The sequence below is a fragment of the Copadichromis virginalis genome, linkage group LG15 (genome assembly GCF_057382275.1).
Source record: "Copadichromis virginalis isolate Kocher_CV1m ecotype Utaka linkage group LG15, C_Virginalis_male_GT1.1, whole genome shotgun sequence".
Lineage (NCBI taxonomy): Eukaryota > Metazoa > Chordata > Actinopteri > Cichliformes > Cichlidae > Copadichromis > Copadichromis virginalis.
This window is the reverse complement of record NC_140632.1, coordinates 36,388,331-36,410,354: the sequence shown is the minus strand read 5'-3', so window position 1 is coordinate 36,410,354 and position 22,024 is coordinate 36,388,331. Positions and strand designations below refer to the sequence as shown.

The window sequence follows — 22,024 nt, the reverse complement described above, 5'->3', positions numbered from 1 at the left end:
ATCGATGACCTGTGGAGTTTTGGTGATTTTGTTATCCTAAGCCTCCAAATAGAAGAAAGCACTTTTAAAAGAAGGCTGTCTTGTAGAGATTGTAGAAGTTCTTCTAAAGATTGTCAAGTTATCAGTTTTGCTTCTAACTGGTAGAGTCCATGCCATGTCAAATACATAATTATTCACAAATATATTCCCATATAAGTACATTCAAAGGTCTTAAACTGTTGGCTTCAATACTGTTTACTTTTTAGTAAACAGTAAAAGAAAGTGAGCAAAAAGAATAAAAATGACAGAGTGAAACCTGAGATTGACCTTTACCGCTTTCTTAGCCTTCTTTGAAACTGGTATCGCCGATCTTTTCAACAATAAAAGGAGTTTCAACCCTGCTGAGTGCAGCATGGGTCAGGCAGCTAGATTGAATCCAGGGTGTCTGGTTAGTGTTAAAGTTTAACAGAATACTTTAGATGTCTGATTTCACTCAATAGGGCCAGCCGCTACTCTCAGATTGAGAACGCTTTGCGGTAATGCCTTGCAGATATGCTAGTGGGGGAATATACTTACACTGCTGCAATCAGAACTACAGATCATCTTGCATGGGATCGCACAAGTTGCAACACCAAACCTTCAGACCTATAATCCAGGTCCAAGTATAGTGATGTCCAAGTTTCAATATATGCACTGAGGTCATTGTATTCTTCTTCAAAATAATATGATATGAATCAAAGGCATGAGGTACACTCCCAGGGATGGTGTCGCACTAGTATAGAGATGGCATTATTTTTCTTGTAGTAGACACTATGATGATATGCGAGACTCTTAAAACTTAAAGTGCCTTTTGTTTCTTTGCAAATGTGAATCTGAAATTTTTCATCAATTACTCATCAATGAATTCATGTGGCTTTCAGACCCAATGCAATATGTAATCAATTCAACTGGACACTGATCAGGGGTGTTGGTAATAATGGGTTAAGAGTGCAGCGTTGTTCCCAATGCCCCTTAAAAAAACCATGGAAAAGCATTTTAATTTGAACTGCATGCATAGATTCCATACCATAATGAAGACGAAACTGATTGGATGGCTGTTGCACCCCACGAATTTGGTGTTTTATTAGTTTTGTTTTTAATTTATAATCTGTGCACAGAAAATAAACCTTTAGTCTCATATTCAATAACACCCCATCTTCACATCTTTTGGCTGCCTATTTTGCAACCCTTCCCCCTCTAAACAATCACTCTCACTGCTTCCTTAAAGAAAATCTTTCAAAAAGCTTCTTCTATTCTTGTACTGAAGTGTTCAGTGAAAATTAAAGTCCTTCACTTGAAAACTTCTACTGCTGAGCAGAAAATTTCAACAACCAAGGCTACAGGTGCTGCCGTCTTAAAAAGATGAAGTACAAAGACACACGACCAAGAAAATATTTCAGCTATTCTAAAGAAATGAAAATTTCATTCAAATAACAAAAATAATAATACTTTTTTAAAGAAATCACAGAATAGGTGACCTTCCTTGTTCCTTTAAGTGATGGTGGGTTGGTTGTGCTTTTTGAGAAGTAAGGCCAGCAGAATAATCAAATTAGCAAGCAATATTGTGACCTGCTATTATGTTTAGCTCCAAAGACTGCATGCTATTGCACATCTTTTGAGCAGAACTAGAAAAGATTGTGTGGAAAACTGAATCAGAGAAGGCTTTGCTTTTTTTCAACTGCCAAACAAAAGGGCAACTGTATTACATTTTAAAGTGATACAAGAAAAGACAAATATTACTATTTAAAGCAATACAATACAGTAACTGCTTTACATTTCTCTAGGTGGAATCATTATGCTGGAAATGTGGCCCTTTTACTGTTTAACCCTTTAAGACCTACCATAGAACCAAGTCCACCAGAGCTTATATTATATTTTTACATGCTGTGGAGCCATTTTGGGAGCATTTCAAGTTGCTATACATCAATATGGCCTGCATTTGTATAGCGCTTTTCTAGTTCCTAAGGACCCCAAAGCACTTCACACTACATTCAGTCATTCACCCATTCACACACACATTCACACACTGGCGATGGCAAGCTACATTGTAGCCACAGCTGCCCTGGGGCGCACTGACAGAGGCGAGGCTGTCGGACACAGGCGCCACCGGGCCCTCTGACCACCACCAGTAGGCAAACACGGGGTTAGTATCTTGCCCAAGGATATTTGGCATGCAGCCAGGAGGCAGCCTGGGATCGAACCACCGACTTTCTGATTAATACAACCATTATAGCCCAAACTTTAATAATATGTCTGCATTAGGTGCATAGTAATTACATAAATTGCAAAAAAGTGCAATAAACTACAAAAAAATTGAAAATCGTTTTTGTTTTTTTAACATATATTTCTAGTTAGAGAAATTTAAGAGGCTTATCCCTCAAAACTGTAAATACAAAAAAGTTGCACAAACTAGTTTCCCACCACAGGAAATTTATTTTAAGTGTCTTCATAGTTTTATTTTTGAAATACACCAATTTTCATATACTGCAGGAAAAACGAAAATAAATATTATAATGCAAATTTGCAAAATAACAGCATATGCATCAAAATAAACTATTTCCAGCAGTGCAATATGAGTCCTAAGCATCCCAGAAACGACACAGAAAGTCATAAACTCAAACATAACTTTTAAAAACACAAGTATAGGCTCATAAGGCCCCGATCGTAAAAAACTACATTTCCACAAAATGACGTCACTTCTGGTTTCGGGCAGCTCATGGCAGACATGCGACAGTTCACGCTGATGGACGTAGGAAGTGTTACAAACAGCTGATCGGATCGGCAAAGCGTGTTTCTGGAATATTGTGTTTTTGTTGCTGCAAGTGCTTTTTATGCAGTTTTTGCAAAGCTATATGTGGAAGGAAACTGTGACCTAGGACAAGCTGATGGCATAAGATGTAAGTACAACTCCTCCGGTTTCATATGCAAAAAAAATTATTGCGCTAGCTTACGTGGTTGCAGTTATGCAAAATGGAGCGTGTCTGTTCCGACCGGCTTTAAAGGGTTAAATTGAGACAAAAGTCTTTTTTAAATGAATTTTTTAGTTAATCAGAAGAAACAATAGAAAGTTTCCTTCATGACTGCCAACTATACATGCACCATGATTGGTCTTCAATGTTTATCACTGGACAGAAATCAATCACTGCTTCACTGTGATTTTTGGACATTACAACTTCTTTCATTTTTTACTTTTCCAGGATTGTGAACTCCACTTACAGTTGCATGACACTGGAGTCAGAGCTCACCTTGGCTGTTCTCTTCCTGCATTGCCGGGCCTAGCGTGGTGCTGCAAGCATAGCCTTCCTCTTCCTGGCTTGGAGTTGTTCCAAGTGGGAAACTGACAGGACGAGAGTTGGTAACTGAACTGGATGGTCGGGAACTGGCACAGTTCTATAAGATATAAGAAAGCAGTATCATCAGCAGCTTATTAATTGCCCATTAGTGATACAAATTAGTTATATATACAATTATCATCATTCTTATGTTGCTGCCTTCTGTATCTATTCCACTTGGCACTCTTATGCATTTAAAATGTTAAAGAAAGGTACTTTAACAGTACTTTCAAGAAAAACTGGAAAATAAATACATAAACATATATTAGGAAATGTGTACTAAACTCAGATGGACGAGTGGTAGATATTTCATGTTAAATTATGCCTTTTTTCCCTTGATTACCCCTCATCACGATTTCGAAAAATCATATAGGCTATTGTTACGTACTGTGTTATTCTTCACACAGTGTGGCCAGCAAGCTAGAGCAGCTGATGCAGAAAAGTAAGTGAAAGAGCTCTTTGTTTTACACCATGCACATGCATCTTCCATCCAGACCAAAATAAACTGCAATCACACAAAACCCACTTATTTGCACGGCTCTCAATTGGAGTTGTGGGGTCAAGGAGGCCAATGACAAGGTTCCGGGGTTTCCTAAGTCTTGTACTGTACTATATCAGACTGGAATGTCTTTTATACCCTGCTCTTCTGTCTTACTGCAAATAGAAAAAGGCAAATGCATGCACTGCGACATGTCATTGTCAGTCACTTTAACCAGCAACATAAATAAATGGCATTTTATTAAAAGTATTTTGAGCAACACATATTTTTGTGCTACCAGATAAAGACAAGAAAGGAAACACCAACACCAAATTCTAGTCCCTTTTTTTTTTCTTTTAAATTGTAACTTCTACATGTAGCTTCCTATGTCTTGTCAAAACTTGAATTAAGATAAAAAAAAACTAATCCACTTCCAATTTATATCTATATTTCAGTGATGTCAGGGGCACGGAGCACTAAGGGGGGGGTTGTTTTTTATTTGGGTCCTACAACTGACAGCTTTATTTCACAAAGCAATCTGGCTGTGAGTGTACAAGAAGGTCAGGGTGGGTCAAGAGGTACGAGGTATCAAACAGACAGGCGACACTGTTCAAAGTGGCTGTGTGTATGTGTGTGTGTATAAAACTGTGCTCCCTGGGGTCAAACAAGAAAACAACGCTGTTTGAGATCCACACCCAAGTAGAGGAAAAGGGCTAAAGAGGTCAGCAGTGGTGGGGAATTAAAGAGGGGATAGTGTGTGATTAGGTTTGGTGGAATTTATACAAGAAGCTGTCAAAGTAGGTGGTTCTCCCTGTGCTTGTGTGGTTTTTCTCCATGTGCTCCAGCTTTCTCCCACAGTTCACAGCCATGTATAGCAGATTAATCGGTCGTTATAAATCTAGCCACCTGCAAATTCTTCAACGATAGCAGACTATAGCAAGACCAACGACTTTTAAAGTTAAATATTGCAACACCAGGGAAAAATGATGTGTTTGTGCCAGACTGTCATACAGTACTGTCTAAAGGTTTCAGCCAACACTCATTTCCACTGAACACTGACGTATGAATCAATAAAGTATTCCAAAAAAAACATTTGAAGCACCTGAAATGATGAACCAGTGATGTGTCTACACATAACAGGAAGAAAAATACTAGTAAATAAAAATAACTTAAATACTTACTGGCAGCAGGAACAAAAATGTTCCAATTTCTCTAAATGAAATGGAAAATACCAAGAAATACTATGGCAAATTCTAAGAGAGCTATTAGCCAAACACTTCGCATATCTTAGCACTAGACTGGTGGGGGTCACAAGTGGCAGGCCTAAAACACTATCTACAGCTGATGAAAGCATGAACATTATGTCCTTAGCCCCTTAATGCCTAATATATCATATACGGGTTTTGTGGGTTTTTGAGACTTTTATATCATTGGTGCGGGTTTTTTCTCCCCTGAAAAAAATAATAGATTGGATGATACATTAAGCTATAAATTATTTAAGAAATAGAGAAAAAAATCCAGCAAAGCCCTCACATAGGCTCTAAGAGATACATATGGTCCTTTATCTCCTGCTCTCCTGTTTGCTGAAGCCTCATCAGACATGGTCTTACTAGAAAATTGACTGTGACGAAACCACTATTAAGAAGTATTACACAAGATAAAGCTGGCTGATGAATCCAAATTTTAAATTGTGGGTTCAAATAGTCATCAATATGTATGGCAGAAATAAACAGGGAGGTATAAAACACGGTGGAGGCTCTGTCATGGTTTGAGGCTGAATTTCAACTGGTGGTGGTAGAGACTGTGCCACCATTCATGGAATTCTAAACACAGAAAAGTATAGTTACATAATCTGGAAAGGTGTGATTGGCAACAGCTTCATTGTTTAGCATAAGAAACACAATGCCAGTGCAGTAAAAGCATAAGAAATGACAAGCTTACTTGTGAGAGTTCAGGCTGCGTTGAAGAGTAAAGATAGTGAAACCAAATATGCACTTTCAAACTCTGTTTTTGCCTTATATACTTTATTCCATTTATTTTTGCATATTTCAAGAAATCTCTATACATATTTCCCCTTTTCCTAGCAAAATATAAAGAAATGATGGGTGGATCAAGGTTTTGGCAGAATACTGTGCATTTATACCCTTTGCACTGTTTAGAGACACTACATCAGCCTAGAGATGAAGGCATATTCCAAAAGTCAGTACTGCGGTGGCTTTGACATAACTCGGCTTAGTACTGGCTACGTTTAATGTTTTTACAATAAAGGTATAAGAGGACAATGAAAGCTTAAAATGGTCTTTTTTTATTTAAATAACCACTTTCAATTCCTAAAATGAATTTATTGTGAATCATCCTTTTCGGGGTAAATCTTCACTCATGAGTAATGCAACATATAAATCCCTCTATCTCTGAAGAGCCATTTGTCTTCAAATGACCCCATATGCAGTAACACGCTGAAGCCTCTTTATCCCTCACCCGGCAAGGCACAATACCCAATCCTATGTTTTACAACAAGGGGATATATAGGGGCATGTGCGGTCATCTAGAGCCAAATGTCTCCTATCTAACCAAAGGACAGGTAGATACAGTATTTCAAGCAGGATTTATGGCACAAGATAGCATTAGCTAAAAACTGTCAGGCAGCGGTGATGGCTAAAAAACGCATTCTGATAGCGGAACCCAGCAGGATTGGAAAATTGCCGCCACAGAGGGGAGAGGAAGCAGTAAAAATGATGGTAGATGGGGGGGGGGGGCTCACTGATAACATGAGCAACCAATATATCAGATTGCACCAGGAGGCAAGTCCCCCCCAACCCCCCCAAACACACAACCCCATTGCATAGACATGCATACAGGGAGACATGCAGAAAACATTAATTAGCCAACTTATTTATTGCATTCCTTTTTTATTATAAGGTGGGTCACATATGTGGGTTAGAATACAGAGAAAGGTGCTGTGTGGTGTGCTCCAATGGGAGCAGAGGCTTTTCATGCACATGCACCTGTGTATGCAATTGGAAGATGAGGTTGGGTATAAGTTTAATGAGAGTTTGTCAAGGCGTTAAGGTTTGCAATCGTATGCGTGTCTGACATGTGCATGTTTGTGTGTGCTACAGACTTGTGACTACTTTTAATGTCCTTTGGTTAGGCTATAATCTCCCAAGACGCACACACACCACAGACACACGTGCAGCATCCCACAATTTCAGCCAAACGGCGTCCACCAAGGTATAAATACTGGCCTGACACTTTAATGTCAGGGGATGGCTTGTCCTGGATTAGAAACTTGTAACCCACCGTGGAGCTTGACATTGCTACGATGAAGGTGCTGCAATGGGGAGAGTGAGGAGGGCAGGGAAGGGGGGGGGGGGGGGGGGGGGGGGGGTTATTATGGGTGTATGTTTGATGTATAAGGGCATCTAACACGGACTGTCGACTAGTGAGCCGATGTACAGAGACTCTTTGTGGCATTGCTGTAGTAGGAATTTTTTCTTTCTTTTTTTCATGAGAAGCAAACGCTGTAAGGAAAATTGAGTCTGTCACACCAGTGTTTATCACACACACACAACAGAATAAAGACGTGCACACACACTTGTTCACAGGAAAAAGATTACATACTGAAAAATTAAGCGCTTTTCTCCTCTCCTTGATTCTGTTGACCGTGCTTCGAACCTGAAAGAAAGACACAGAGAATGGGAGCAAAAGAGATAACTGCAGCACACGCTGAATTAAAACAAAATATCTTCCACAGCAAACACCTGCGAGTATGCAAAGTGTAAAAATGGAGAAGGGAGAATAAAATGTGGAATGGAAGGAACATATTTTGAGGGTTAGTTTGCAGACACTGACACGCAGTGGTTGGGATAGTGTATGTGTGTGCGAGAGGGTGCTCCAGCATGTCCCAGCGGCTAATGGGACTTGAAAGTGACACATAGAGCTGGCAAACTAAGGAGACGACTTCAAGCTATCATCTGTCAACACAGAGCGCCGGGACCAACAAATGGGAGCTATTGGAGGAGAAGGGACTGGCCTAGCAGAACAGATTACATTTTTACACTCAGATGAAACAGTATACTGCACACCTTCATTTAACACATAAAATACCAGACAGAAGTTGATATATATATATATATATATATATATATATATATATATATATATATATATATATATATATATATATATATTTTTTTTTTATTTTTTATTTTTTTTTTTTTTTTACAAGAACTGCTTTGCTTCGATTACATTTTGCTAATTTCTCAGTACAGTGAAATAAATATTACAGGATACAAAAATTAATTCTTACATTTTTTCTATTCCTATACTTTATTAAACCAACTTTATTCTTTAATTTCTATTGGGGCGCTGTTATTATTTTGTTATTAAAATTTCTTTAACTGTTTACTAACAAAATACTAATAAATAAGTAAATAAAAATAGGTTAAAAAATTGCCGGTAGTTCAGTTATTCCTATCTTCTTCAAAATCCTCTGGTACTTGTGAGAGTGAGCATGTGTATGTTTGCATATGCATGCGCGCTCTTGTGTTTGTGCCCTCTGTCAGCACTAACTGTAAATTTGTATCGGCTGGGCACTTATCACTACAGCCCGTCCCAGCCCGGCCCCTTATCACTACAGCCCATCCCAGCCCGGCCCACAACGTTAGTGAATATGCATTATGGCTTATGGCTTCATTAAGTCACGCCGTGTTATAAATTATGACACCACAGTGAACGCATACACACGGTCTCAGAGACAGCATGTGTATGCAGAAGATGTTTTGCATAAGTACCACTGCTGAAGGGCGACATAATGAAGAGAGCCTAAGCCTCGTGACAAGGCAAAATCAACAATGCCAGCATTGCGTTTCAAAAGCCCTTCTATTATTTCTGACAAGATACTAAGGAGGTCGTCAATACAGTGCAGATGTTGGATAGACACTATCTTAACATTATTTTAATGGGCAAAATGAGACGCGAGGGTTTCACTGATCTCAAAAGCAGCCAGTGAGCTGAGGCAATTACATGACACAACTTAATTAATCATTTGACAATGAGGGGAAGGGCATTGTTTTAGATGATCGTTATGCGTTTAAGGGGTTTGCGCACACTCAAGGTTTCGCAATGATGCAAAGGATGCAAAGCATGGTTTCCCATGTAAATGGGTGCTAAGCGATTACCATATTAAAGCAGTCTGCCCGACAACACCTGCCGACATCCTTGGAGCTGATGGAAATAAAAGGTCATCAAAGCGTGGGATTACAAGGTGACCACCAAGGAAAAGCTAATTGCAATGAATAATGGAAAGCTACTGTCAGGTAATTAGCAATTAAAACGATACATTTTGAGGGTAATAGCAGCAGATGTAGTCTCTCTTCCATACCATACACAATTGTAATTATTCAGCCTAGAAACCGGCTTCATAAATGGAGCATGTCCTGACTTTCAGGCACTAGTTAATTCACCACCTTAAGAATATCAAAGCGAAATCTCCTGACACAGAGGCGGTTAGACTCATCTGTTTTAAATGTTAACAACTAACAGCAACTTTGCAAACTTTTTACACACAGTGTGCTCACTGTGTGTTTTGTGTACCTGCCATGTGCTATACCAGCTGTCGCTGAAAGTCCCTTCCAAGACAGCTTTTGAATGAATCAAAATGCCGGGACACCGTATATCCTGCCCACAGGATCCTTACAAAAAAATAAATAAAATAATAAAATTTTTACCAAGCAAATATTTTCTTTTAAGGGGTCACGAAGGCTGAAACCTAAAGCCAACGTTGCCAAGCATCACAATCTGGAGGAAAAAGTAGAAACAAAAGAAAAGCTCCCTACTCTTCGAGAGGTGATGGCGGGGTCAGTGGGAGCAGATGAAATAATCACTCAGTTTTCTGTTTTGTTTTGTTTCCCCCAAATTTTACCACAACAGTGAGGTCCTCTTGAAAATCAAACCTGAAGAGGAGCTGCTCACAAACCACGAGGACCTCAGGGTCAAGGACAGCATGAGTGTAAGAAAACAAATTCCCGAGCACTGAAAAGCCACTTAAGCAAGAATGCTATATTGATGTATTTTACAGCGCGAAAGGTCATCCCTCCCTGGCTCTGCATTGTCAGTACGTCGCCTATGACTCAGGGACGCTGCTCTTGGCGCTCTCGAGAAGAAAGGAGGGAGAAAACAAAATGGAAAAGGACAGAAAACTCGAGATGTTCTCTTTGATGGTCAGCAGCCAGGTGATAATGACAGAAAGCTGAAATAAAAGAGACTGAAGAAAGAGAAATAGAAAAGAGCAGTGGAGGACGATGGACTAATGACCAATGACCTTGTGTATTCAGTCAAAGAAAAGCCTAACAAAAAGACAGCGTATATGTGTATTCACCATAAATGAATAGCAAGCCGCAGAAACGGTGTCTTAGATTTTGCTTCGTATGCTGCATTTACATTCAGATTTACAGTCTTTTCCATTTGCTTGTTGCTTTCTTTATTTTTGCACATTTTTCAGACTTTTGAATTTTAAATTTTCACATGCAACTTTGGAAGGTGGGCCTAAGTTTAAACGCAGCATCACCTATGCAGACTTTACAAAGAGCCACAGTTGACCAAGAGTGATTTTTGTGACATGCGACTCATCCATTAAATCACAACTCTCCGTCTAGACGCTCAACCATTCTCCACCCCCGCACAGCTATGGTTTGGTAAATGGTAATAAGGCAGTAAGATTGCATTTTATCACCCTTCATTCTATATTGTTTGTTGCATATTGTCCCCCCACCACCACCACTACCTTTTTTTTTTCTTTCGGTTCAATTACGGGTACTGCTTGGAGCCCTGCAAAGCCCTGGCCAGCAGCTTTGTCAGGATGCTAAATGGAGGGCTGTGAGTTTAAAAACTTAAAGAGGCAGTGAAATATTAGCCAATGTGGGTGAGGAATGAGTGGCTGAGAACTGCAGCGTGTCAGTGTTAAATGGTTGGACTCAGATGCATATAAGTTAGTCCAAGCATGAAGGGCAGTGGGACGCTCGCATGGAAACGATGTCCCCTCCCCTCCTTCTCATCCCTCTACCCATCCACACACACACACACACACACACACTCTGGCGCACCCCACCCACACTGATTTTAAGCAAGGAGCCCATCAGAAACTTGTCATTTCTCTCATTCACTCCAACAGCCTTGAGACACAATGCAGACTTACCTCTGTGTTGTACACCCCATATATCAGAAAGATGAACAGGCCCTGTAAACACAGACAAAGAAAGAGAGAAAGGGAGAAAGAAAGAAGAGGAGGACAAAGTTGTTACACCTGTTTTCTCTCTTATATTTTTATAAAAATAAAAGAAGAAGAAAAAAGATCAAAACTAATGCAGGTAAGGTTGATTTGAAGTCTATTCTAGTCGCACAGAGCTGAATTAGACTTTAGTCGGAAGTAATGAGGAAAGAAGTAGGACAACTTCTCCAAAGTGGGCCACCTCTGTATAAAGCTCAGCTTGCATTTGTTTCGTCTGCAAGACTTCTTCCTCGTTGCAGGCTGCGCTAAGCCATCAAAGGCTTCAACCCAAGGTTCCACACAGTTTTATTGAAATAGAAAATCTCAAGTGCCTATATTCATACTGTGTTCTCTGACATTAAAAAAAACACAATTATATGATTGAGTATTAACAAATACACACAGAGCACACGCATTATGTAAAGAAACAAAAAATCTGTGCTCATAAATCTACGCAAATAGCAAGAAACGAGGCAATAAAGACAGCATTAACAGTGGCGTCTATTAAAACACACTCACATGTACACAGCCCCACACTCACACACACAGAAAGAGAGCAACCCGGGCCAGACGAGACCATCAAGGAAAAACCATTGGAGGAAAGCGGAGAAAGAAAGAGACAGAGGGAGCATAATGAAAAAAATGGCACATAAAAGAAGATATTTCATGTTCACAACACTCCACGGCTAGTACCCAGGGCCCAAGAATGCCATGCCCTTGGATGCATAAAGGCTGCACTTTTGGTCACAGAAAAACAGCTATTTTTCATTCTGTTTCATTGTGGCATCCACTGAATGTACAAGCTGTGCATTCGCCTTCGAGCCATAATGTAATCCTGATGCCTCAATGAAAACAGTGAGAACAACATTCTCAGAACACTGATTGAACCGTGCCACAAAAGATGTACCGAGAAAAATGAAAAGGCAGTTAAAATCCTATAAATTTCAAGGCTGATAGATATGGTAGATTCTTTGATAAGAAAACCGCTAGCACAAAAAAAAAAGAAACTTTTAAAAGTACATCTCTCTGCTTTCACCGCAACCAAGTACATCTCTGTTGCTTCATCTTTAAACCAGGGTAAGGACACATCCCGAAGACAGGCAGGCACAACCTGCCCAATGCATCAATCAAGCTGAGTTTGGAGCATCCAATTTTTGCCCGAGGAAGATCTCGATGCATCACCATTGACAACATGATTTGGGGGCCCATTCGGAGTGACAGGGCGACAGTGGCTGACGATGATGACCTCTAGGCCAAGCTACTACAAATTCACCTGGCCGCATTGTCCTCCGGGGACTGAATTGCCCCGTCTGTCGCGCAGGCTGGTGACACCTTGCGTACAACTGACAATTTCTCTTGTCTCTGCCATTCTGAAGACACAACAAGGAATCGCACACCGAGATCCGTCTGCTACATACTCATGTGAAGTGGCCAAAAAATAGATACAAGAAAAAATAAATAAATAAAATAATTTCCATAGCACAGTGTGACCATGAGAGCATAGGTGAGGTTGGTGACCTGATAACAGTGGGTGAGCTGAGGTTTCTGGTTTTCAAAGTGCATCCCATAGCTTATACTTTAACTACCCGATACACAGGAGTAATGTTAAAAAAAGAGCAGCGCCCACAAAACCTTGTCTTCACGTTAAATAAATAAATGAATCAACGAATGAAGGATGAGACTGTGTTGTTTTCCAAGTGTGACAGCAAGATCATCTTTTCATCTGTTATCATCTCTGCTCCAATTTACGAGCATTAGATGACACTCAGCCATCGAGCTCAAAGAGACTGGACTGCAAAGGTGAAAGGCTACTCTAGATATATGCCAAGCCTGGACGTTTTTCAGCAGTTTTTCTTAGCAGTCAATTGAATCTATACACTTACTGGTCACATTGTAAGGCACTAAAGGGACCCAAAAGTGTGCCAAGAAAATATCCCACACACCATTTCGACACTACCACCGGTGTGAACTATTGATAAAAGGCAGAATGGATCCAGCGTTGTATATGGCAAATTTTGAGCCTAAAATCTGAATGTTGCAGGAGAAATGACCATTTATCAGACCAGTCTTCCTGTCTTCTAGTCTTTTGTTTAGCCTGTGTGAACTGTATCAATTCCTGTTTTCAGGCCGACATGAGTGGAAGCTGCTTTAGCCCCTCTGTTTCAGGGATGGGGTGCTCAGAGATGCTGTTCTGCATACCTTGGTTGTAATCAATGGTTATTTATATATAGTTATCGTTTCCTTTCTATCAGCTCAAAGATATAGTTCTTTGGGGAAAATGCTCGTTTTGAACTTCAGCAGGGCATCCTGAGCATGTCTGCATGCCTAAATGCAAGTTTGTGGTAAGAAGCAGTTTAACCTTAGATGTGCGTGATGAAGTGGACGGTGAGGGTATATTATTTAACGTCGGCTAGTAAAAGGCTTTTGAAAAGTAAAGAGATATGGTTTTTTGTCATTTTTTAAAAAATAATATGGACTGACTCTAAATGCACATCACTCGCGATGTGAGATAGAATTGTTACTATAGGGCTGTATTTGGGGTGTCTGTCCTTCTGCTGATAAATATATAATAATTAGACCTCTATAAGGTAAAACGTTAAAATCTCTGATGTCCATTGAGAATTATTTAAAAGCACAAGCAAAGTGTTTATCATGTATGTAAACTCAGCGTGGCTCCATACTGTTTGCACACACAGACACATGCACACATGTTAGCAAGCACACACACACACTAACAGACAGTGGGTGGTTAATTTGCAACACATACTCCATTGTATTGCATTAGAATTGCAATTCCCAACTTATTGTTGCAATTTGATTATCATGTTTTTGATCATTCCTCTTATTTGTAATTAATCTTTTGTTGTGCAGTGAACAAAGTGGGGAGAACATAGTGTGCACATTAGGAAAAAATGATCTATTAAAATCTAATTGAGTTAAAAATAAGTGGCAGCGCAACAATAATGACGGATTGTTTAAAATGTTAATTCATTAATATTATCCCTAAAAACAAACAGACGGGAAAATGGGGCGCATTATTTAAATGCAAGCGTGCCTTTCTAAACTCTGCCGCATTTCTTTTGAACTCTGCAGAAAACGCTACAAATTTATGCAAAGAACGAACACAGTTGCTTTCAAAGTATTGCCATACTGTACATCAAACAGGGGAGCATAAATTAATTAGCATCTCACTAATTATGGAACAATTGTATGTTTAAAAAGTTACTGTGTTTGACCAAAAACACCATTGCCTCAGAGAGATGTGCTCTGCCGCAGTGCCGGGCAGGAAAGTGCATTTGTGTAAACGTGCATGCGCGATCCTACTTATCAGAGATACTGAGAGTTTTGTCTGGACAACAGAAAGAACAAATGAAAGTCAGACATCGATTTACTTTCAAGAACTCTGAGTCAAGCCATTTAAAGCGGCTAGCCCTGATATTGTTTACTACTGGCTGTTTGTGATGTCGACAACCTCCTTTGGAAATTTACCTCTGTTGTCCTTGCAACTCACTCTTCGTAAAAGCATCAGCTGAGTGCATTAAATATTTAAGGTGAGCCATTAACCGCTGGTTATACTTGTAATAAAAGCTTTATTCCTGTGTTTAAGTGTCTGCTTTGTAAGAGAATATATTAAATGAAGCTTAACTCCCTCAAATGTAAAAAAAAAAAAACTACAGATCTTTGGCAAATACAGACGTCGTTTTTGCCTATCTGCATGAATTAAGACGGGCAACTCCTGCGTTATTAGATAATAAAGCAGTTCGAATTTCAGATAACAGATTCAGGTGCCAGAGAACAGATCTGACTCTGGGTTTTTTCACGTTTCACAGTCATTTGATTTTATGACAAGACAAAATGAATGAGCTGGTAGCAACTGATCGTTTAGCTCAATAATATTTTCTACAGAATACAAGGTTGCTGATGGACAGTGTACAGTGCGGTACGACAATAGTTCAGCAAGATAACACAAGACAATTATTTAAAACATAACTTACACACTGGCTGACCACTAAAGGCTGATACAACTTCTCCTATTGTTTTAACTTGATTGTGTTTAATTGATCAACATGATCAATTAAAGAAAAGTGAGTGTGGCGATGTGGATGCTTGCAGCGACTGCTGTATAGAGGCCATCCTGCTACACATGAAACACATCAGAGTCATAATTGTTATTTTAGTCACGTGTTTGTTTATTATCCTTATTGTTTTATCTGGGACTGTTTGCAGACATCTCAGAGAGAGGAGACACCAGCATCTGAACAGAGACTCAAACCAGCAACCTGCAGCTCCCTGCTTGGCTGCTCCAGTTTTCTCCTCACTCATGTTGCCCACCAGTGATTTCTAGCTGCCCACCCACACAGCAGGCTAGAATATGCGCTGAGCCTCAGCACCCAATACTTGGACATGTTTTCTGTATTAAATAATGAACCAGACCCCAAAAGTAAACAGCTGTTATTGCTAGGCAACGGGAGCAGCCTTTGGTGATGCAGCACCTGACATTCCTGACCATGTGGGCGGAGCATGCATGAAATGGAATGTTCAGTAGAACTGTGCAACACAAGCACTTAGTTCCAGCATGTTTCATTGTATCCAGACACAGCTAGAGACACATCTACAGCAGCATCTCTGTGCAGGACAAACGACAGTTGACGAAGAAACATCGAAAACTTCACTTCACTCCTCTACAAAACGTTGGCTCCTTTGTTTAAAAGGCCAAAATGAATCAGGGGAGAACGAGAAGAGGATCGGCGAGTGCTTCACCTCACAATTCAGTACAGCTGATTAACCTGCAAGAAGAACTTCAAATGATACAGGCTGAAAATATCAAATTAAAAGAAGAGGCAGAAAAATCAAGAGGAGAAGCTAAAGATTCAAAGTTTGAAACTGATGTAGTATTGCAGGAATTACTGCATGTGGGTCTCAAACTTAAAGGAGAGAAAATGGGAAAACAACAGGCAGAAAAGGAGAATGAAAAGATGAAGAAAGAACTGTTGGAAGCTCAAAAAGCATTGGAGGAAGAGAAAAGCACAGCACAAGAAGCCAAAAATAAATATCAAACTGCAAAGAAGGAGGCAGGAAATGTGATTCAGGAATTACAGGAGGTGCAGGAAGCTTTTGGAGAGGGAAAAAGGAAAATGCAGTTGGCAACTCAAGAAGCTGCAAATGTAACAGCTGAAGCTGAAACACTAAGAAAGGAATTACTGCATGTAAAGCAACAACTTGAAGAGGAGAAAAGACGTAAAGATGAGGCAGAAAATGAGATTGAAAATTTGAAGAAAGAATTGTTGGAAGCTCAAAAAGTGTTGGAGGAAGAGAAAATGAAAATAGAGGAAGCAAAGAAAGAAATGGAAGATACAAAGAGTCACACTGAAAACATGAAGAAGGAACTGATGAAAGTGCAAGAAGAACTTGCAGAAGAGAAAATTGAGGTGAAGGTATTGAAGAAAGAAATGACGGTGACCAAGAAAGACTGCAAAGACGCACTGAAAGAAATGCGAAAGCACAAAAAGGAAGCTAAAGAGCTCCTCAAACACAAAGGGAAACTGGCCAAACAGCAGCTGAAAGAAAAATTTAAAGATGCCGAGGAGCAGCTCAAAAAAACCTTAAACGAACTGAAGGCAAAAGAAAAAGAAAAGCAAGCCAAGGACAGGAGGGGATTCTGGAGCAGACTGCTGAGAAAGAACTGACCCAGCAGCATCAATAGTTTCTTCCTCCTTCCCCCTCTCTCCACCTTTCTTTCACCCCATCCTTCTTCTTGGGACGTTTGCTTGTTTTTTAAAAACTGAAATGCACAAATAAAATTGCCATAACTTTACATGTTGCCTGCTTCTTTTCTTGTGTGTCTGTGGATGTAAAACAGTAACACACTTTCTGCTCTGTGTCTTTAATTGTAAATAAATGCAATATGTTTTCATTTTAAAATGCAGTGCAAAAAACTTCTGCTCTGAATCTTTTTTTTAGCAAAAAGCTTTTTTTTGCCTGTTGTGGAAGTTTTCCATTTAAATAAAGCCTGCAGACGAGCGGTGAGCGGTAGCTAACATTCTTTAATCAAACACACAAAGAACAGACAACCAAGCTTGATGAAGTCCCTGCATGACCGCGGGACAGACGGTCAGCAGAGTCTCCCTGAGCCTAGCATGGCTCTCAGTTAAATATCTCCAGGAACAAAAGGCAGTACACAGCTGTTTCACACCTTAAGGTTCACACTCCCTTGCTGCCTCCCAGAGTCCTCAAAGAGACAAAAGACTCTTCCTGTGGAGTTGTCTGCTTCCCCCAACTTCCTTACTAGACCCCCACCATTTGTCTTACTGTATGAGTGTGAGACATGTTAAAATCCAGTGGCACCAAGGCATCATACAATAAAATAATGTGATTAATACATAAGTAAAAGAAATTCCTATACATGCCCCTTCCTGATTTCTTATGTTTTAAACACAATTTTCACATTTTCAGGTATTTTCAGTCTTTAACACTGAGAATTCATCCCTGCATATGTTCAGCAGTGACACAAATCTCCAACCTGAATACAAACACTGACCACTTTTAAATTCCCTACAACAGCTCCAAGTTTCCCAAGCACATACGCTGTCCTCATTTTGACAGTAAGCCTACTGCAGGGAAGGGTGTTTTAAAAAAGCCACTTTCTCATATAAAAAAAAAAATAATAATAATTATACTATTTGTTTATGGCATATGCAATGTTGAACCCTTCAACCTCTCAAAGAATTCCCAGAGAATAATCCCTCTACATTTCTCCCCTCACTTACTATCAGCGCCCCTATTTCCCACTTCCATCAACCTCCCCACGTGTGTAGAGAAAGGAAGCAGAGAGCTGGCAGGTAAAAATCTCAAAAAGCAGTAGTTTTATGGCACCGTCCTTGGGAAACAAATTTTCAATGTACAGATATGAAAACTATGATTAAGGTGGAAGGGCAGTGTCTTGGCAAGGGGAGAGGGGGTGGCAGGGCAGCTTTTTCTTTCTCGCTGGAATGTATTGTCTCAGTCAGCCCAACGCTCCCTGTAGTATGAGAAGGAGCTTAAACGTTAACATGAGATATAATGACAGGGAACTCTGCTGTTCTGTCTGCTTGTTATATTGAAAAAAGAACCAGTATGGCTGCAATTTTGTCATCCTCCTTATTATTTTTACTTAGTGGTACAAATGACTTGCAGTAAAACAGATCTATATACAATAGATGTGTAAATTTTCAGCCAACCCCTTTTTAAAAATATTTTTATAACCGTGGTCTTGAGCAATAGTTTCTATGATTTCTATAGCAGTTTTTCTTTGGACATTGGCTGCTTTTTCACTTATTTTCAATCCAGTCATTGTACCTGATAACTTCCAGCTGTAGTTTTTCTTTTTAGTTAAGCCACTTAACACTGACCTGTGAATCAATAAAGCATAAAAAGGGCACCTAACTCAAAAGATGAACCAATGTTCTGTCTAGACATAAAGACAATTTAGGAAAGAACCAATTTAAAATTGTATCTTTAGGGATTTTGCTACTCTCAACATGTCACAAAAATACATTTCTTGTGTCGCATCTATAGAAAATGCCAAACGTGACATTTTGACAGGGAAGAAAGCTTGCCTATGAGTATCTGCCTTGCAAACTGTACAGTATTTCCCATTTTCCTAGCAAATTATAAAAAATGAGAAGCTTAGTCTTATGCACACTACTGTATACAAAATTTAATATGTTAATTTATAAGACAAGTAACAGGGTTTTTTTTACTTTAAACATTTGATTCTCCTTTGTGAATATTTCTGTATCTCTATTTTTGCAATAGAGATGCATAAAGAAAAAAACTTCTAGTTCAAAGTTTCGATCCCAGTATTAGAAACAACAACAACTGAAGACCACCACCTCCACATCCCCTCAGTGAATTCCAGAGTCACTCTCTGCCAGAAACGAGAGCCTTTTGAACAAGCTGGGCCCGACGTCAAATATCCTCGCCTAAATTCAAACACACAGAGACACTTTTCACAAATAGAGCTATCCGCATCTCCACTTGGCAAAAAAAGGGGAGGAAAAATTCTGCCCTCACACCTGGTAATCATTAAAGAAATGAGAGACAGAAGAGGTTAAAACACCGTGATGGGGGGAAAAAGAAAAGAAATTCACACTTCTGCGCTGGGACTTGCTAATGTCTCTGACCCCTCCACACATAAACAGTTTAATTAACATGTATACATAACTTTCACTTTAACTGTTCATGGCATGTCAAATCAAAGTGTCTGTCAAAGCTGTGAAACAAGGAGTTGATACTTTGCAGGCCCTCGGTTTGAATCCAGCTCCACTCAACTGCTCCAGCTGGAAGAAGTGAAGGCAGGCAGACAGGGCAGGTAGACGGGCAGCCTGCTACTCTGTCAGTTTGAGGTAAACACCGCCCAATAAATGCTTTGTAGCACCCAGAACTGCTCAAGATATGAATTAGAGAAGATGCTTGAAGTGGAAAAATAAAAGTCAAACCAAACAGGTTTTTAAGATTTGGGTGGCATCACATCTTTCAAGCTGAAATTGCTCGCCTTTGCAGCAAGTGAGCACCGTATTCATTATGGTGCAAACTCAGTCCACCCTACTGTAAAGATGGCTGTGAAAATAAATCATCACACTCTCAATCATCTTAAAGTTGGCCTCTGTTGTGCACAAAAGCATGACATCAACCATTTATAGAGAATTTGTACAATTGAAAAAGATTGTTAGGTGCAAAATGCAACCAAATACATCCAGTCCTGACAACTGGAATAACCTAAATTTTGATTTGGGTATGTGCCAAAGTTTTCTTCCTGTTTCTTTCTCACTGCACATTATTAGAGAAAGTGGAAAAGTTATTCTATTAAAAAAGAGCCCTTAGGACTCCCTGTTTCTTTCCCCATACACACATCCAGTCAGTCGGGCTGTCACGTTGAGGAGGGGACCCCCCAAGCCAGCCTGCCTCCACGGGGTGTGTAGCTGCAGAGGAAAACTGTCAGTGTTCGCACACAAACAGGCACACAGTGAAGCCAGCAGCAACACCAGTGCTGGTGTGCGATGGCTCAGGAGAGGAGGGAGAGTTATTAGCTTAGCCCTGAACCACCTACTTAATATAGGGGCCGGCGGTGATCGCTAACAGAGCCTGGCAGAGGTGACAGCTTTTGGCCCTGCTTGAGGAAATCCAATTGAAAAGCAGCCAAGAGGAACAACAAGCCCGAAACAGATGTTGCTCGCTACCACCAGTGCAACTTGGGTACACACAACCCAGCGGCAACAAACCGCGATGGCAAAACTGACACACAAACATACACACAACGGACACAGAGTGGAGCGCACACGCTTACACCACAGAGCCACATGAAACTGTGGAGGAACAAAATTTACAAAGGAAAACATCAGCAGCAGCAGATGTCTACAAGGACAGCAACGAGGAGCGATTTGTACGTTTATTTTTAGTTTCTATACTCTCTTTTTTCTTTCATCACTTTTCTACAGAGTGGCAACTACAGTTTAAATATATTTAAAGAGAACAAATCAAGAAAAAATGGAGCAGAGGCCAAAACAAAATCTTTCTTCCTAGACAAGAGACCCACCCAACAATCCATCCATCCATCTATGAATCCCTTGTCTTTTCTTTTAAGAACGTCTGGTAAGGCGTCCTAGTGAAAACACAGGCCTTCATATTATTAAAGCGCTTTTGCTCAAGTATTAATTGAGTTTGGCAAGTCTGGCCACACTTAATCCTAATAACGTTCATTTATTTTTTCCATCACCGCTACTGGGAAAAAGGGCAAGGAAGAGATGGGGAGAGCGAGAGATAAAGAGAAAGGGGGAGAAAATGGGCAAAAATCAATTGTGACATATCTTTATTACCACTCGATGACAAATGACGGCACATTTGCCATTGCTCTGGCATTGTGTCAGTGTGTGTCATATTGATTTTACATCAGATGGACGAACGTTATTGATGAAGTTCCAGAAAAACAGATGACCGCCCCATTTGAGTTGTTTTTTTAGCGTTTAAATAAACCAGAATGACAGCAAATTAAGACAGTAATTGTCACATGGCAGATCTCTCCTTTTGCTTTTCCGACAATTTTTCTTTAATATAAACCAAATTTCGAAGCATTTGCGGAAACCAAGCCTGCCACGAGATCAGCGGGAGTTGGCAACTACACCCTGAACCTGATCACATGGAACACATGTGGGAATGTAATGGAGGAGCGGTACAGAGAGCACGAGAACGAGAGTGAACTGTAAACAAACTAGCTTTTAAACAAGACAATTTCGAGTTGCGTGTCTTGGGCGCCAAGAAAAACACAGCCACGGAAAACTGATACAAACTTTTAACACATGGGTCAAAGCGGGAGTCTTTGAACTGCCGAGGGAAAGCCGGCCGCCAGTGCAGAAAGCTGTTTAATTAAAAATACTTAGGTATTCAACAGGCCTTTTTGGGGCGCCCTCTTGTCAAATTGTATGTGAGCCTGCTGTCAATCGTTTTTTTAATTTCACAGTTTTCCGCTGACAAGGGGGGGGGGTCAGATGGGAACAAGTTCTCCTAAAAACAGCAGCTGGATCCTGGGTAAATTTAGAGAAAAGGCCACTCACAAATATAAATCTGCACAGTCGGTTGCAGTAACAGACATAATACCATATTAGTGTATATACTCTTGAACCGTATACTTATACAGAATTAGACACAGTAATATGTTGGACCTGGTATTAAAATACCATTAGAATTACCACCAAACTGTGGTTTGGTGGTAATTCATAAACATGTAAGCTTCTTCCATTTAAACTGCCTTCAGAATATAGAAGGTACCAGATATTTTGCAGAGATTTGCAATCATAGCATAGATAAATTATATAATTTATGATATATACTGTTTTATTGTAGAATATTTGGGGGAAGGACAAATAGGTGACGTCTTTAATATGATGTCTTTTT

The 22,024-nt window shown here is 39.9% G+C and overlaps 1 protein-coding gene across 1 annotated transcript in view; it reads right to left on the bottom strand.

Moving 5' to 3' along the window:
* The window catches only part of LOC146692911 (adhesion G protein-coupled receptor D2), a 95,259-nt gene that overhangs the window by 38,329 nt on the left and 34,906 nt on the right, over positions 1–22,024 (bottom strand). The window contains exons 19-21 of the mRNA XM_085433516.1: positions 11,024–11,065; positions 7,450–7,503; positions 3,264–3,408 (exon numbers count right to left, since the gene is read on the bottom strand). Of these exons, the coding sequence (XP_085289642.1) occupies positions 3,264–3,408; positions 7,450–7,503; positions 11,024–11,065 (241 nt within the window). The remainder of the gene's footprint in view (positions 1–3,263; positions 3,409–7,449; positions 7,504–11,023; positions 11,066–22,024) is intronic.